The sequence below is a fragment of the Nakaseomyces glabratus genome, chromosome J (assembly GCF_010111755.1).
Source record: "Nakaseomyces glabratus chromosome J, complete sequence".
NCBI classification, from domain to species: Eukaryota; Fungi; Ascomycota; class Saccharomycetes; order Saccharomycetales; family Saccharomycetaceae; genus Nakaseomyces; species Nakaseomyces glabratus.
Genome location: NC_088960.1, coordinates 448,894 through 465,230, shown reverse-complemented (window position 1 = coordinate 465,230; position 16,337 = coordinate 448,894). Strand labels below are relative to the sequence as shown.

Here is a 16,337-nt window from a genome sequence, read left to right as displayed (position 1 = left end):
ATCGGAGGTGTCCGTCAATGTTCCGTTGTTACATCAGTTCAATAAAGCATATATATATCAGTATTTGTTCAAATCAGTCTATGATTCTTTTAATTACGATATTTACAAAAATTCAAAACTTGAATAAATAAGCTAACAAGAAATTTAGAAGTCTGGTATAGCGTATGGCATAGGGCTGGATGCAGCTGTGTTTCTCTCACTTGCATTTCTTGATTGTGATCTAGTGCTAGACAGGTATCTCCCCAACATAGATGTGCCAAAAGGCACGCCATTATCATTTGTATCGCTCTTGACCCGCTGTGACTTCCCAAAGTTAGGTCTGTCCCAATGTGAATTGATATGCCACTTGTGTACCACTGATTTGTTATGCACGGGCTTGTTAGAGTCCTTCATGATGGAGTCCACACTCATGGTGCTGATATCAATACGGTTTCTCTTGATCTCTTCCGCAAAATTCTCTTCAAATAACTCTACCAGTAGATTGTGTCCCGACTTGTTGGTGCTACCTGTTCCAGATAGCTCACTTTGTAAAACTAAGCACTTGCTCAACGCATGCACCAGTTCATCAAAACTAGACATTAATAGTTTCAAGTCGTTTTTATCAAACTTATCACGGTTCGCCTCCTCAAGGAATACTTTATATTGAGAGATGCCTCCATTTATTGGGGCTGAAATGGTACCAGTTATACTTCTTGAAAGTTCGTTCAATACATTAATGTAGTCGCTTTGTTCTTTGATAACTTTATAACACATGTTTTCCAAACCATATAGTTCCTGGATTTTCATCTGTAGTGTCCTCAAAGCATTTTCTAGTGGTGATAATTTCCTTCGTGATACTTCAATTATCTCCGATCTGTTCATCAGTGTTGGGAATGTATTAACTGTACCATATGTGTATTCTTCAACCCATAGATCAGTTACAGACTTGGAACCAGCCAATCTCCTGAAATGGCTAAAAGTCCGCAAGTTTCTGTTTTCAATGTACATCCTGATCTTGTTATTTAATTCACTCTTTCTACTAGTTGAGTATTGTTCCGATAACGCAAACCTCGGTTCTACTGTACAAACATGGATGAATTTGCCCATTGGTGGATGCATTAATAATTCATCCACCTCATCTAACGTTTGGACTATACTAGAACCGTGATATATTTTTAACAGTCTATCATGCATTGACGTTATATGCTCAAATGGTAAACCTTCAAATATGAACATACGGTTCCTTAAAGAATTTGGGAAACCAAAACCTAGCAATGCAACACGGAAGTATGTTGGAACTAGTCTATCCACAGACTGTAATTCTGTGTAGATTGCAGCAATCTGGTCATGGACAAAAGCCAAACCATTCAAATCATAATTAATTTCATCGTATGCTTTCGTTAGATCTTTATAAATTGATAATGCTTTTTCAAGTTTTAGACCTTTGGCAAAATTTCTAGCAGCTTCCTTGAATAAATATTCCTTCCTTTCAAAGCTCGATTGCTCTGGTAAAGGAGGATAAGCTATGGCTGACAAAAAGTCGTTAGGATCCCATTCGTAGGTATTAGCCAACAGTTCCAAACATAATCCGGCCTGAACATTGTCCCTCTTCTGTATGAAATGTATGAACAAATCATACACCATTTTATGAAATAATTCTGGTCTATCAGCTTCTAATAAGTAGCTAAACATTTCAATTCGATGAGCCGTTCTATCGTCATCAAATTCTTGCTGTGTAGGAATTTTATAAGTTTCGCTAACAATATGGAAAAATCCCATTATCTTTTCTAAAAAGTCAATTAGAGGATTATACATAACATCATGTTCATCAATATGGATTCGGTAAAACAAGCAAATCATGAATCTTTCTAATTCATCGTCATACATGTAGAATTTTCCACTTTGGTAAGCATTAAACAATTCTGGAATACAAAGGTTGATTGCCGGTTGTAGAGACTCATAGTGATTCCAAAATAAAAGAACCATTGTCCATATTATGTTGGTACTGGTTTTGACTGCTTGTAGATGTCTGTTTAAACCAAATCTGAAAATTTCACGTACTATATTTGGGTGGTTTGTCAGTAGTTGTAGTTGATATGATGAAACGTCGCCAGTACCATATTTACATAGGAAATCATGGTCAAAGCTTTCATTGGCTAACCCAGTCCAACATTCACTCAAAACAGAAGATACTTGCTTTTTTAAGTTGCCAGATATCAAGTATACAGCCTTTCTTGGTATAATTGCCAACCTGGTTAACGTACTAACCTTGTGATTGGCTATCATAAATAATGCTGAAAAATAGTCTGCCCATAATTGTTCATCGAAATGCATATCATTCCCTCTTGTTATTGGATATGGCGAAAATTCTTTAATCATAAACTGTTTACACATAGTAAGCATGATTAAACATGAACGAGCAAATAATGCAGTCACACCTAACCACTTTTTGCATGGAAAGAAATCACCTTTTAAAAAGTATTTCTGAGTTTTAGTTATTAGTAACACAGTTTCCTTCGAACAATGTTTAATATAAGCGGATGACTGAAAGTGAGTATCATTCTTGCATTCATTAATGATTTCTAGAAAAGAAGGGTTCTTCCCATAAAGTGTTGTAGCCATTTTGGTGATTTTACATATTATTGTTGCAATTTCTAGAAGGATTTCAATAACCACCTCATCATTTACAATAGAGTCCATTGGTATACTGAATGGCGCAGTCTGTGTGGGAAACAGCTTGGTGAATATTCTTCTCGTTCTGAAAAAGTTCGCCTTTTTACAATACTTTCTTATGAGAATAAAGTATTCACAATATCTAGGTATTAATCTAATTAAATTTCTTAGAATTTGGACATTAGTAATATTTTCTAGAAGTGTCATCATTACTGTATTTGCAACCCGCGTATACGAAATCACATCGTTATTATCTGAGTAATAGAAGTATGGCTGTTGAACCCATTCTATACATCTTGAGAAAAACTCTAGTTTCATATTTGAGTTATCGTTACAGTCAAATAGATATGTTTGAAGAGATTTGTGTGTGATGACACTCAATAAAGAAGAGAATTTCTCTCCCAGGTATTTCTCTTCTTCTGGTGATATGCATTTTTGGGTAAAGTTTAATTTATTATCCTTCTCCTGGCAACTACCAAACAAACGATCTGTAACAATCAGAAGTTCGTATGGTTCAAAATATTGATGTAATGCTGAAATACAGAGTGGGTAAGCTCTAAGAATCAATATTTGATCATAGTATATTGACTCCTCAGTTAAAGATAAGAATTTTGTGATATTCACAAACAGACTTTTTACCGCTTGTTTCCATTCATTCATATAATCAAGACATGAAATAGTAGACAGTAACAAAAGATGAACAAAAGCCTTGCAAGCTTGTCTTCCAATTTTATGCCAGCACTCGAAACCAGGCTCAAAAACATCGGACATACAATTAACAATCTCTATACCTGTCATTGATAATTCGGGTTCATGCAGAGGTAAGTTTTCATAAAATTCTTCAAAAAAGCATATATCATTTACGTCATCGACAACAAGGGAGTTTAATAATCCTACTAAATTAGCAAACACAGTTAGCCTATTTTTTTTTCCTTCTTTATCATGATTTAGTTCTTTGACATCCTTGAAATATTGAAGTAGCTTGCGCAAAAGTGAATGGAAATGAACAATTAGTTGTGGCAATGGAGCATCTTGTAAGCCAGATATGATGCAGTCGACTGATTGCTTTTTGCATTCAGCCAACATATCAGAGTAATCTCTAAATACTAAGAATTTTGAAATTGAAGGATGAATATTATAATTGGCACCATTATATTTGAGTTTCAGTTGTAAATTAACTAGTTTCTGACCGATAGAAGACATTAGATGAAAACCAGTGAATTTCTTGTACTCAAGGAAAACTCCATTCTTTTTTATGCAAATATTTGATTTTGCCATTAAAAAGCCATTCAAAAATACCAAAACTCTAATGGACTCATCTTCTGCCATATGCTCCAAACCATCTATTCTTACTGTTTCGCCAATAGATTCACCTGGTCTGACTGATATAAAATTCCAGTTATTACGTTTAACCCCTAGGTCACTGTAAGAGAATTTAACTTTGTCGTTCTTTGAATTTACTTGTACCGCGATATTTTTAATGTTAGTTTCTTTTTGACCAATATCACAAAGACAGACACAACCTAGCGTCAGATACAAGCTTTCTTTCTTTTCTATTTTATTGCGATTTACTTTCATAGGAACGCTTAACACCGAAATAATATTTGAGCTTCTTACCTTATCTGCAAAAGGTTCATCAAGTATTTCTTTGACTGTAACTGGCACGGATAAAGCTCTTGGGTTGATAGCAATACCCATAGTCGAGTCACTCAAAATGTTATTCACTAGAGCACCCCATCCCAGTAAAGTTTCTTGATCATCATAACTATTTTGAGATGCAGATGAAGGACAGAAGCCAGATTTAAACCGTGAACCAAACAAATTGATGACAAATCTATGTGGTGTATCTGCATGGGCAATACCTTTCTGTTTTGAAAACACAGGAGATATATCTATAACACCAGCAACAATACCTCTTTTAAGTTTATGTAACAACGATTCATCGTTTTCTTTAAATGGTATGAAAGGTTCCTTGAAGGAAGACAAGGCAGCTTTGCTTTTCATAGTGTTCGTATTTATATCCACCGTCTCCGTAATAATCAGAACAAGGTATATTTTGTTTTTTTTTATTACGGAATGAAATAAACTCTCAAAAAGTAGTGTTACAAAACTAGTGTCTCTTTTGCCATTAGGGATCTGAAATTCTATAGGATCTGTTAAGCGTTCATTTGGGGTCATTAAATAGGTGATTGCCGTTGCATTTTCCAAATTTGGGTTCAGAACTGATGGGTCACTTGTGATAGATTTAAAATCTATTAAGATATGTGATTTTGCTCTATCATAAACTTCGCATTTGGGAGCCTCGAATTGTAATATACTAGATTCGGTGTTCGGAAAATTATTTGTTAGCCCATACAACATCGAGCTTAACATCAATGTTCTCAATTCGGTGTCGTGGTAGGATAGTAACTCACCTGTAATTATATCCCTAGCAAAAATACCTTCAAATCCGTAAGGATCAGGGTTGGATGATTTCGATTGAATCAAAAACCTATTTGTTCTTCCCTTTGAAGAAATAAACTTGGAAATCTTGGCAAGTAACGAGTTAGCAGCTCTGATTAGTTTTATCCTTTCAATTTCAGTAGTCAATTGCAATCTCAATCGTAGTCTTATATTATCCAACTCATAATAAAGGCCAACAAGCTTTGTATGTATCTCAAACTCACCAAGAGAGTACATCCAGTAAATATGTGAACACAGTAGGGATAGCACGGGCCCCATCTCATCAACAAAGGGCCTTTTCTGGTATCTAAAGTACGGAAATGGTGGTCTTGTTGGCTTTGAATTTGCTAATTTGGCTACTTCATGATCTTGTGATTCACTTAAGGTATCATATAGACTTGGTGACTTGCATTCCGCAAGCTGTTCGTTCTCAAAATCAGATCTATCTGGGGCCTTAAAGAACGATATGATGTGAACAAACCTATTGGGATCCAATGCAACATAGCATTTCGGAAACACACATACCACTGGTTTCACGTCGGGTAGTTTCTCGTTAGTGGAGGAAGAGCTGGCAATAAACTCCTCGGGAAAAGGTCTACAACAGAAATAAGCCCTGCACCATTTGCCATCTTCACTTTCTTCAAATACATAGACTTCCGCACCAGCATACACGTTCATGAACTGGTGGTTGTGGTAGAACAAGCTTGGGTGTCTCTTCAACGGCAAGTAAGACCGCACCATGACACCGAACTGCAATCCATTCAGCGGCACCCATCGCCTCTTAACCTCTACCATTGCTATATATCCTAGTTAATTTCACTTGGTACTTTCTGGGTGCTATGATTAAGAATTCCTTCTGACTTATTGTCTCTCTATTGTTTTATTTCTATAAGTTTTGAAACTCATCGGTCGCCGGGGACAAATTTCAGGATCATGAAAAGGTTAAAATATAAAGAGAGAAGTAAATTTTAGAAAGCAATTATAGACTTAAGAATTGGGGTGAAAGCAAAGTAAATAAGGTTATTGAAATGAGTGAAGTAGTAGTACGTGCAGGTATTTGTGAGTTTGATGAGAGCAGCAAGTTGTGTGATCCTTTGCCAGTGCAAGGGAGCATCAAGATGGCGCCACACGAGGAAGGTATAGAGCTAGGGTTTTGGTCGTTTGAATGGTCTCCTGTGGAGAAGACAGCCAAGCCTATGGAGCCAATTTCGCTCATTTTGATTCCTGGTGAAACGAAGTGTGTGCGGTTAAGTAGCAAGAACGGTAGAGTGTTTTCTCTAGTGTTTTCCTCTGATCAGAAATACTTCTTCTGGTTGCAAGAGAAGAATGCGGGTAGTCTGAAGCTAGATCAGTTTAGTGAAAACGATTTGAAGTTCTTGGAGAAGCTGGATAGTATACTGAAGGGCCCTGAGGAAGAAGAAGAAGAAGAAGCTGAAGATTTGACAGAGAAACTGAAACATGAAGATGTCGAAATGAAAGATTAGAATATGAAAATGTCTCTAACTACATATTGAATGTTATAACTTGATAAATATAAAAAGTCAAATTTCGTAATAATATTGATACTAATATATATAACGAGATATATCATGCATGCGTCCAGGAGTTGCGCACTTGGATCTATCATGTGGATATATGCTATGCCATGGCAGTATTGTTTTAGTCTCTTATTGCCACTTAACAGAAAAATCCAATTTCTCACCTGGTTTAAATAAAGCAACCTTCAAATTGTTCTTTCCTTGAATGGTGTCTTGAACTGTTTGTTCTTGTTTGTACAAGATTGCGTGCTGGGTCGATCTAATTTCACTTTGTGGTACATCGTAGAATGCCAAGCCAAAATCGGATACAAAACCCTTCAATTTATCCATGGCATTGGCTTCATGGAACACTTGAGCAACGTACGGGATAGCTAGTGACTGAGTGTATACACCAGCACAGACACCAATGTGACGTCCTTTCATCTCCAGAGGATGAGGTGCTGAATCAGAGCCAAAGAAAAAGTATGGCTTGCCAGAGGTTGCTGCAGCAACTAGCGCTCTTCTGTCTCTAGGCAACTTTGCCACTGGTTTACAGAAATTAATTGGATTACCGGCCCAGTCATCTATTGTTAAGTACAAGTGATGAGCTGTTAAGGTGGCGGCCACTTTAACATCAGATATGTTTGTCACATTCTTGTTAATCTCCTCGATGGCATTTACTGCAGCCTCAGTTGTGCAATGTTCCAATATAATTTTCAAGTTTGGGAAATCTGTGTGTAATTTCTTCAGAGCCGGTAGAAATGATTCTTCTGCATTTAGAACATGGATATCTTCCTTGGCCACTGAGGGTTTCTCACCATGAAGATTCAAGACCAGATGTTCTTCTTCCATAGCCTTGAATATAGGATAGAAGGCAGTAAAATCGTTTGGATCAACACCAGCACTTGAGTTTGTAGTTACACCAGCAGGATAGCATTTCACACCTTGAATAGCCTTGGCTCTGGCAGCTTCATGGATCAATTCCGGAGTCAAATCACGGGACAAGTAGAAACTCATTAAGAAGGTGGTCTCGGGAGCAAGTTCTTGCAATTTCTTCTTATACGCAACCACTCTATCCAAAGTGGTAATAGGTGGTTGTAAGTTAGGCATCACATAGCAGACAGAGACACCGCCATCACGGATAGAAGGAGTCACCAACTCACACATATCCCCTTCACGGACATGCACATGCATGTCGCAAGTAATACCCAAATCAATTTCACTCATTATCTAAACCTTACTTTATTGACCTGATCTATTTTTCACAAAATATACAATCCAGATATTTTATGTGATGTAGAGTCCTCCTAGCGAGACAGTTCAATTCCTTTAATCATCAATGATTAACATCTCCGTTTCCAGCTCATCGCTGAAATTTTTCATTTTTTCAACTGAAAAATTTCAAGCTCATCGCAAAGATTTTGATCCTAATACTGCTTACAAATATAGAAATATTACTCTACTGACTGGTGGTTTTTATGGATTGGTATTTAAAATCACAGTGTATACACTCATATGATCAGCCTGAAGGATATTTATTTTATTAGATTTATTGCATATTAAAAAGAGCCGCTAGTTCCATAGCAAATAAATTTTGAAAGGATGTCTAATGAGGATATACTTGTACCGGCAGCATTATCCACTCATCAGGATGAGAGTGATTTTACATTCCAGAAGTTCGACAGCGATTCTATGGAGAGATCATTCTATTTAGGCCCTTTGAGTAGTCAGGACGAACTATGGGACAAACTGATGCAGTATTACTCTATTGACAAACTGATAGCATATCTACAGAGAAATCCAGAATACGTTCAAATTACATTACAATTCCCTGATACACTTGTGAAGGACAGTAGTTTTATTATACGTGCATTGCAAGATAAACTAGATGGTGATGGAGCTGGTAGGAAGTTTTGGGCTTTGGCTGATACCGCTTATAGTGCGTGCTGTGTCGACGAAGTTGCTGCAGAGCATGTTAAGGGTGATCTTGTGATACATTTTGGTGATGCTTGTCTGAATGCGATTCAAAAACTTCCAGTAGTTTACGATTTTGGTAAGCCTTTCCTTGATACAGATGTACTATTGGCTTGCTTCACTGAAGAATTCAAAGACAAAGATCAAAAAATTTGTTTGATGTCTAATGCAAGTTATACACACCATATCCCAGACCTATACTCCAGATTAAAATCTAATGGATACACAAATGTTGTCTACTCTGTTGTAAATACTGGCCTACTGACTGAAACTGCAGAGATCATTGATAACACTACCCCTCTTTCGGATACCGATGAGCTTTTTACTCTTGGAAATAGAGTATTAATGGGTGCAAGACAAGAAGAAGATATTGATGAAGAAACCCTGAGAAATGAGTATGCATTATTCCATATAACTATGCCTCATGATCCTCATTTGCTTTACCTAACGACGGTATTTGAGTCCATTCACACATATGATGTCGCAGACCAGGTTATTTCGAATGGACCTTACCCTTCTCTAACCAGAAGATATAAGAATATGCATAAAGCAAGAACCGCTGGGTGTATCGGTATCTTGGTGAATACGTTGTCTATTAGGGGCACTAGGGAAACAGTAAACAAGTTAATCAAGCTTATACGAGAGAATGGAAAGAAGCATTATTTATTTGTGGTTGGTAAACCAAATGTTCCAAAATTAGCCAATTTTGAACCCGTCGACATATGGTGTATTCTGGGTTGTGGTCAAAGTGGTATTATCGTAGATGAGTTTGGTGAATTTTACAAGCCTATCATTACACCTTATGAATTGACGTTAGCATTAAACTTTGAGGTGACTTGGACTGGTAAGTGGATTATTGATTTCCAGAAGGCCATCACAGAGATTGATAACAGTTTGGCAGAGTTAGGAATTGACGATAGTAAACATGGCAATGACTCAGACCACGACCTCGATGCTCCAGAATTTGATGCGGTCACTGGTAAATACGTCAGCAGTTCGAGGCCTCTAAGAGCACTGAATCACTTGCAATTGGATGCGCCAAGTAATGAGGATAAACAAGTGATGGCAAGAGTCAACGGTGGTACTGTCATCAAGGGTACAGTATCTACAGCCGTGGAGCACCTGGCCAACAGAGCATGGACCGGATTGGGTTCAGATTATAAAGATGATGAGGGTTACGAAGAAGATGGTGCTACAGTAGAAGAAGGTATCTCAGGTATCGCCAGGGGATACGAATTCGACCAAGAGGACGCTGCCAGAAAGAGTCAAAATCAGAGTCAATGAATTGTATAAGACAGAACGGCTGTTACCCCACACCACCACCCCACACACCACCTGACAGCACTGACTCTTCTATTTTTATATAGCAACAGAATTTCTCCTTGAATCTGTGCTTCCGGTTACCCACAACTGTTATCGTAATTGTTATTTATAAATTAGTTTAATTAGTTAATTTCTTTTTTCATTATCTAATACAACAGCTATATCCACAGAACTCTGCGCAGACAATTATGTTTTTCTTGCAACGGGGTTATATCTTGCATCACAAATGGCAAAAAAGAAAGAAAGAAAAAGCTTTTGAATGGATAAGGAATGTTTATGTTTGATGGAAGATAACTGTTTAATAGTGCATTTTATTCTTGGCGACTGAGTCAAAAAATGCAAGAGATGTTTTTGACACATTCGTGTCAGCATCCCGAGTAAGCCATCTCCTCTCGAGAAACTACCCTTTAATAGGGTAGTTTTGGCCATGCTACTAAGAAACTTAACAATGATAAGACAATAAGCCCCAATGAAAGTGGGTGTCCTAGGCATACAGCAAAAAAAGTAGCGAAAACTGAAAAATATCTGGATGATAACGATAATTTTATGTAGGAATAGAAGACCAGAGAACTGGTTTCTGTTCTCTTGGGAATGTATTTAAATAGATAAGTTTGTAACATTCCAATAGATATATCAATTAGTTCCGTCGAGTGAAGGTGAACAAAAAACACATAATCAACAATGGTAAAAATTTCAGCTACGGTGTACAACGATGTCGAACCGATCAAGACCGACATATTATTTGCAACAAAGCAAAGGTACTTGAAGGATACCAGAGGTTTCAAAGTTGATTTGGGTGTTGGAGCATATCGCGCTGACAATGGTAAGCCATGGATTCTTCCCTCGGTACGTAAGGCTGAAAGGTTGGTACAAGAGGAAGATGATTATGACCACGAATATCTAAATATTTGTGGTCTTGACAGTTTAACAAACAGCGCTGCTAAAGTTATACTTGGGGAGGATTGTCCAGCATTGAGAGAAAGTAGGGTTATCTCTGTACAATCTCTGTCAGGTGCAGGTGCCTTACATGTGGCTGCTAAATTTATTAAAAAGTACACACCTGAAAAGAAAATTTACTTGTCAAACCCAACTTGGCCTATTCATCAGTCAATATTTGAAAATGTGGATTTAGAGACTGATTCCTACCCATATTGGGATGCTACCAATAAAAGCTTGGATTTTGAGGGTTTCATAAAGGCAATTGATCATGCCCCAAGAGGATCCATATTTGTTCTGCATGCTTGTGCACACAACCCAACGGGACTTGATCCAACGCAAGAGCAATGGCATCAAATTATTGAATCCATTCAGAAAGGTGATCACATCCCACTATTTGACTCTGCTTATCAAGGCTTTGCGTCCGGCGATCTTGAAAGAGATGCATATGCTATACGCTACACCATAAATCAATTAAGAGACTGTGCACCTATATTTGTAGCACAATCATTTGCTAAAAATGTTGGAATGTATGGTGAGAGAGTTGGTTGTCTGCACTTAGTTCTACCGGCGCAGAAGGAGGATATTGTACCAATAAAGGATGCTATAACCTCCCAACTTTCGAGAATTATCAGAAGTGAAATTTCAACTCCACCAGCATACGGTGCTAAGGTTGTATCAAAAATATTTACTACACCAGAACTGAAGGAGCAATGGTATCAAGATTTGGTGACCATGTCAAGTAGAATCATATCGGTTAGGACACGTTTACGTGACCTATTAGCTGAGTACAATACACCTGGAAACTGGGATCATATTGTTCAGCAGTGTGGTATGTTCTCATTTACAGGACTAACTCCTGAGATGACCAAGCGATTGGAAACTGAACATGCAGTTTATATGGTGCCTACTGGTAGGGCATCTGTTGCAGGCCTAAATACTGGGAATGTACAACATGTTGCTAAGGCTATAAATGAAGTGGTTAATCACTTTATGAAAGATTAGCTACGTTTCCATTTCTATTCAATTAAAATTCATTTTCATTTCAACAATAGTTTCAGTATAATTATCTATAACGATATAAATATGCAATGGATTAAATAGTATATTATTGAACAACTAAATATGCCAGAAATAAATACGTGGCGCGCCGGTTTACTAAGGCATAATGCAAGTGAGAGTGTTCAAGATTCAATTTCTATCAGATTATGTACCAGTTGAAAAACATGCTCTAAATTCTTGCTAGTATTTTGGGTGCCACTAACGTACTGAGGCTTTTCTAAAACCGTTTGTATAGCTTTGTCTAATGTTAACCGGAGTTCATTGAGGAGGATGCCGTTCTTACACCATGTTCTTATTGGTATCCAATCATCCATGATGATACCAGGAGAAAGTGATTCACTATCAATATCATATCTTAGAACACCACCAAACAAAAGTAAAACTAAAGTTGACACAGGAGTTAATCCATTTATGAATTGTTTAGATGTTAACTGCGTTGAAACGTAGGCGACAAATGGGCTAGTTAGTGATGTGGGGGATGTTTTCTTCGAGATTCTATGAAGGTCATCCTGTAACGCTTGCAACTCAACAACACTCATTTCATTTCCTTGAAATAGTACAGATGATGGATGTAAAAAGGCTCTCTTGGTAGAAGGTGGTAAGTCATTGTTCCTCCAATTAATTTCTTTCCCTTCATCCTTCAATTTTTGAAGTTCGGTTTGCAACTCTTCATTTCTAATCCAGTATTTAATTTGCTTTGCTTCAAGGTCCTTTTCAATTGAACCCATGCTAGTTGATAAATATTTCATATCCGGTAATTGAACACGGGCAATGTTTGGATATAGAGTTCCCGCTAATATGGCCTTAAGAATAGATTTACTCTTCCCATTTCTTTCCAGTTCTGAACCTTCTGATTGACGGTACTTAATGGGTAAAAATCCTAAATCACTCAGTATTGAATAGTACTGGGATATGCTTGATTCGATCTCTCTTAGTTTATTAAAGGAGAGGTAATGTTGCTTCATATACTTACCACGATCACTACTATTGGTTTTGGATAAGCATTTTTCTACTATGTCCACGATGGCAAGAATATCTCCATCGTCACCATGTTCCTTTAACATCTGCTTAATATTATCTCTGTTTTCAGTACCACCTATGAATGGTGAATTTGATAAGCTTAATATTGATGCAATCAGAACACATTTTGACACACAGCCAAAAATAATACCAAATAATAAAAGCTTACCATACTTTGGATCTACTAATGGCATCATACTTACATATTTTCCAAGTTGAGTTAGTTCTTCATTTTTCCTGTCAAGAAGACCTATCATAGAAAGCTGAATTTCGGCCATTTCCAATGCGTTTAATGGAGGAGGTTCCAAACCCTTAGCTAAGAAAGATTTCACATTCCTGATTCCCATCGCTTTTACTGAAAGGTAAAGAGAATCTAATGCAACTCTATTTATTTCTGATGTTGGCATTTCGACCATATCCTCTTCGTAAAGCCGTTTGGAGTACAATTTATATGAAAGACCTTCACGAACTCTACCTGCACGGCCTCTTCTTTGTTTTGATTCTGCCCGAGAAATGAAGCGTTCGATAAGACGTGTGCTATTATCCTTAGCATTATACATCATAATTTTAGCTTTACCAGTATCTATGGTAGCAACACAGTCATCAATTGTTATAGATGTCTCAGCAATATTTGTGGAAACCACTACTTTCCTCTTGGAGAACTTCTTGAAAACTTGTTTCTGATCTTCAGCTGATAATGCAGAGTGTAAAGGCAATACAACCAAATTATTATTCTCAAGCATTCTGCAGAGTCTGTTTATTTCAGCTACACCAGGAAGAAATACGATTATGGAGCCAGAGTTGTTCTCAGAAGTTAATTTATCGTTAACGTGTAGCACTAGTTGGCATAATAGATCATAGTTGATTTGTCCAGTTCTAAAAAATTTGGAGTCCGCAGTAGGTCGTAAAAACTGGTTATCATGAGATGATATAGAATCGTCATCGTCATCGTCATCATATTCATGGTATTTGTTTCTTTTAATTTTAAAATCAAGTTGATCCAGTATATCCTCCAAAAAGTAGTCTTTGATTGGAAATGTACGACCTTCAATATGAGATGATACAAGACCAGGAAAGTAATTATGGAATAGATTTACATTTACTGTGGCACTCATTAGCACAATCTTTAGTGTTTTAACTTTTTCCATTATTTGCTTAAGTAAAGCCACCAACAAGTCTGTATCGATGGATCTCTCATGGACTTCATCTATGATGATAATACAGTTTTCAAGACTTTTCATAGAACTTTGAAGTATCCTTACCAGAACACCAGTAGTCATAAAACGAATTTTTGAGAATTTGGAGCTCTTGTTAACACCTCTAATAGTGTAGCCAACTTCCTCTCCACATGGAACACACCTCTCTGCAGCCACACGCTCCGCTAGACCAATGGCAGATATTCTTCTTGGCTGTGTTACTAGAATTTTTTTTTGAAGTTCATTAGAGTTATTAGATGTAAACAGCGCATCCAATACAAACTGACATACCTGTGTCGACTTACCAGAACCCGTTTCACCAGTTATTAGTACAATTTGGTTTTTCATTATCAAATCAACAATATGATCTTTCTTTTTCCAAGCAGGTAATTGCATTCTTTGATCTTGCATCAGTTTATAGTTATTGGTTAAGATCCTTTTCTTGTATTCATCCAATAACGCCGATAGTTCGTCTTTGGTCAATGATGCCTCTTGGTTTTTTTTATTCAATTTCATTTTACTCTTGCGAGCCTCTATGATTTCGAAATTGCTGGAGCTTTTCATATCATCTATATTTAGTAACTTTCCAGGATTATCTATGATCGATTTTATATTGTCTAATAGCCATTGATATATTTCATAGATCATTTCACCACCAATAATACCAGATTCTTTGACGTGATGTAAAAGCTTGATCATCACTTGTTTTTTAATATAGTTAGGCAGTTTGATTTTTTTTGAAAAGGTTGAAACTACAATACCGGGAATATGTTGTGGGTAGTTTGGAGTCCTATACACTTTCAATTTTAGTGAGTATTTTTCCATCAGAGATATTACATAGCAGTTCGGCTCGTCAATAACTTCTATTTTATCTTCAAAAATACACTTTAAACTTTCAAGTTCCTGTATCCACATTTCTTTACTTTCCGGGTTGTCAATTTCTTCGGTTCCTAAAATTGGTAAATCAGGTATCATGCTTTGTGTTAAGTATCCGGCAGCCAATGCTTCGCTTCCATTGTATAGATCCAAAGCGAATAACGCTTCGTCTTTTGAAACTGGAAACTCTTGCAATCTTTCCAGAGTTATTTGCTTCTGCAAAGGTAGTGTAGATATTTCAATGATGTTTTTAGAGTCCTCTTTGCGCTTTTGGAAGTATCTCGGAAAGTCATCTTCAGGAAGATTAAAAAGTAAAAATGATAATGGGTCCTTATACAACATGGCTTCGTTCACATGTGCTTCTCGAAATCCAAGATTAATCAGTTTGGATTTTAATTCTTGACGCTCCGGTGTGTTATTACTTGACTTTAGCATTTCAGATTCCCAATCAGCATTTCTCTTTATACAGTTTTCAATCTGTTGCCTAGAAGATTCATTTAAATCAATAAAATTTGCCGACTCCCAAACGTTTCTTGAAAAGGTCACTTCTTTTGTGGATTTCCTCACCGGCTTGTTAACTTTTTTGGTCAAAGAGCCGTCATTGTCTTTCATATTGTTGTTGACAGAGTTTATAATTACAGGTGTGCTCTCATTTTTGGCAGCCTGTTGCATTCTAGATTCGTTTTGTTTATCTTTAATGGCTTTCTCTTTCCTTTCTTCAATTAACTGTTTAAAAGGATCATCACAAAAATATCTTTGAGCTCTATCGTCCTTTTTCAGTGATTTTCTAAAATCGTCCAACTTATACCATATGGATTTATGATTAGGTGGCAGCATCATATGTGTGTTAGTGTTATAAGCTAGCCTGTAAAGTGCCACAGTGGCAGCGTAATGGCGAGCCTCCATGGTAGTTTCCTGGGGTTCTAGAGCACCCTGGCCCACAGCTTTATCATAAGTAGGGTCATTAAGTCTTACTAATAACGTTTCGCGAGTCTTCGGATCAACAGATGATATAATGGCTATACCAATGAAGCCCTTTGAGCCAATTTTCTTCATGTCATATTCCACTTTACCCCATTTTCTCTTTTGACAGAACTCATGAAGCAATGTATGCGGAAGCTTACCGGTCCAACTAGATGTCGAGGTTACCTTGGCTCTATTACTCTGTTGTTGAGCCTTCTGCTCCTCAGTTAACACCCTCTTGCCTCTCTTCCCACCAGTAGGCCCGGAGTTACTTTTATTTGCAGCCTTCTCCAACGCTGGAGTTTCATTTTTCCCTTTTTTCTTGGCCATAACTCAATAAAGTTGCGTGAGTCTGTATGATTGATCTAATTGTTAG

General features: G+C 37.1%; 6 protein-coding genes across 6 annotated transcripts; 3 read left to right on the top strand and 3 right to left on the bottom strand.

Moving 5' to 3' along the window:
• Nucleotides 1-144: 144 nt before the first annotated feature.
• DCK1 (guanine nucleotide exchange factor DCK1) lies at nt 145-5,889 on the bottom strand (the record flags this gene model as incomplete). The annotated part of the gene is made up of 1 exon (XM_447908.1): nt 145-5,889. One exon carries the CDS (start codon nt 5,887-5,889, stop codon nt 145-147), a length of 5,745 nt encoding a protein of 1,914 aa, XP_447908.1.
• Nucleotides 5,890-6,122: 233 nt separating this feature from the next.
• On the top strand, nt 6,123-6,578 carry RPN13 (proteasome regulatory particle lid subunit RPN13; the record flags this gene model as incomplete). Its single annotated transcript, XM_447907.1, has 1 exon — nt 6,123-6,578. The coding sequence occupies one exon, from the start codon at nt 6,123-6,125 to the stop codon at nt 6,576-6,578; it is 456 nt and encodes a 151-aa protein (XP_447907.1).
• Nucleotides 6,579-6,761: 183 nt separating this feature from the next.
• URA4 (dihydroorotase) lies at nt 6,762-7,838 on the bottom strand (the record flags this gene model as incomplete). Its single annotated transcript, XM_447906.1, has 1 exon — nt 6,762-7,838. One exon carries the CDS (start codon nt 7,836-7,838, stop codon nt 6,762-6,764), a length of 1,077 nt encoding a protein of 358 aa, XP_447906.1.
• A 375-nt stretch (nt 7,839-8,213) lies between these two features.
• Nucleotides 8,214-9,869, top strand: DPH2 (2-(3-amino-3-carboxypropyl)histidine synthase; the record flags this gene model as incomplete). The annotated part of the gene is made up of 1 exon (XM_447905.1): nt 8,214-9,869. One exon carries the CDS (start codon nt 8,214-8,216, stop codon nt 9,867-9,869), a length of 1,656 nt encoding a protein of 551 aa, XP_447905.1.
• A 720-nt stretch (nt 9,870-10,589) lies between these two features.
• Nucleotides 10,590-11,849, top strand: GVI51_J04389 (uncharacterized protein; the record flags this gene model as incomplete). Its single annotated transcript, XM_447904.1, has 1 exon — nt 10,590-11,849. One exon carries the CDS (start codon nt 10,590-10,592, stop codon nt 11,847-11,849), a length of 1,260 nt encoding a protein of 419 aa, XP_447904.1.
• A 179-nt stretch (nt 11,850-12,028) lies between these two features.
• GVI51_J04367 (RNA helicase) lies at nt 12,029-16,291 on the bottom strand (the record flags this gene model as incomplete). The annotated part of the gene is made up of 1 exon (XM_447903.1): nt 12,029-16,291. The coding sequence occupies one exon, from the start codon at nt 16,289-16,291 to the stop codon at nt 12,029-12,031; it is 4,263 nt and encodes a 1,420-aa protein (XP_447903.1).
• Nucleotides 16,292-16,337: the final 46 nt, after the last annotated feature.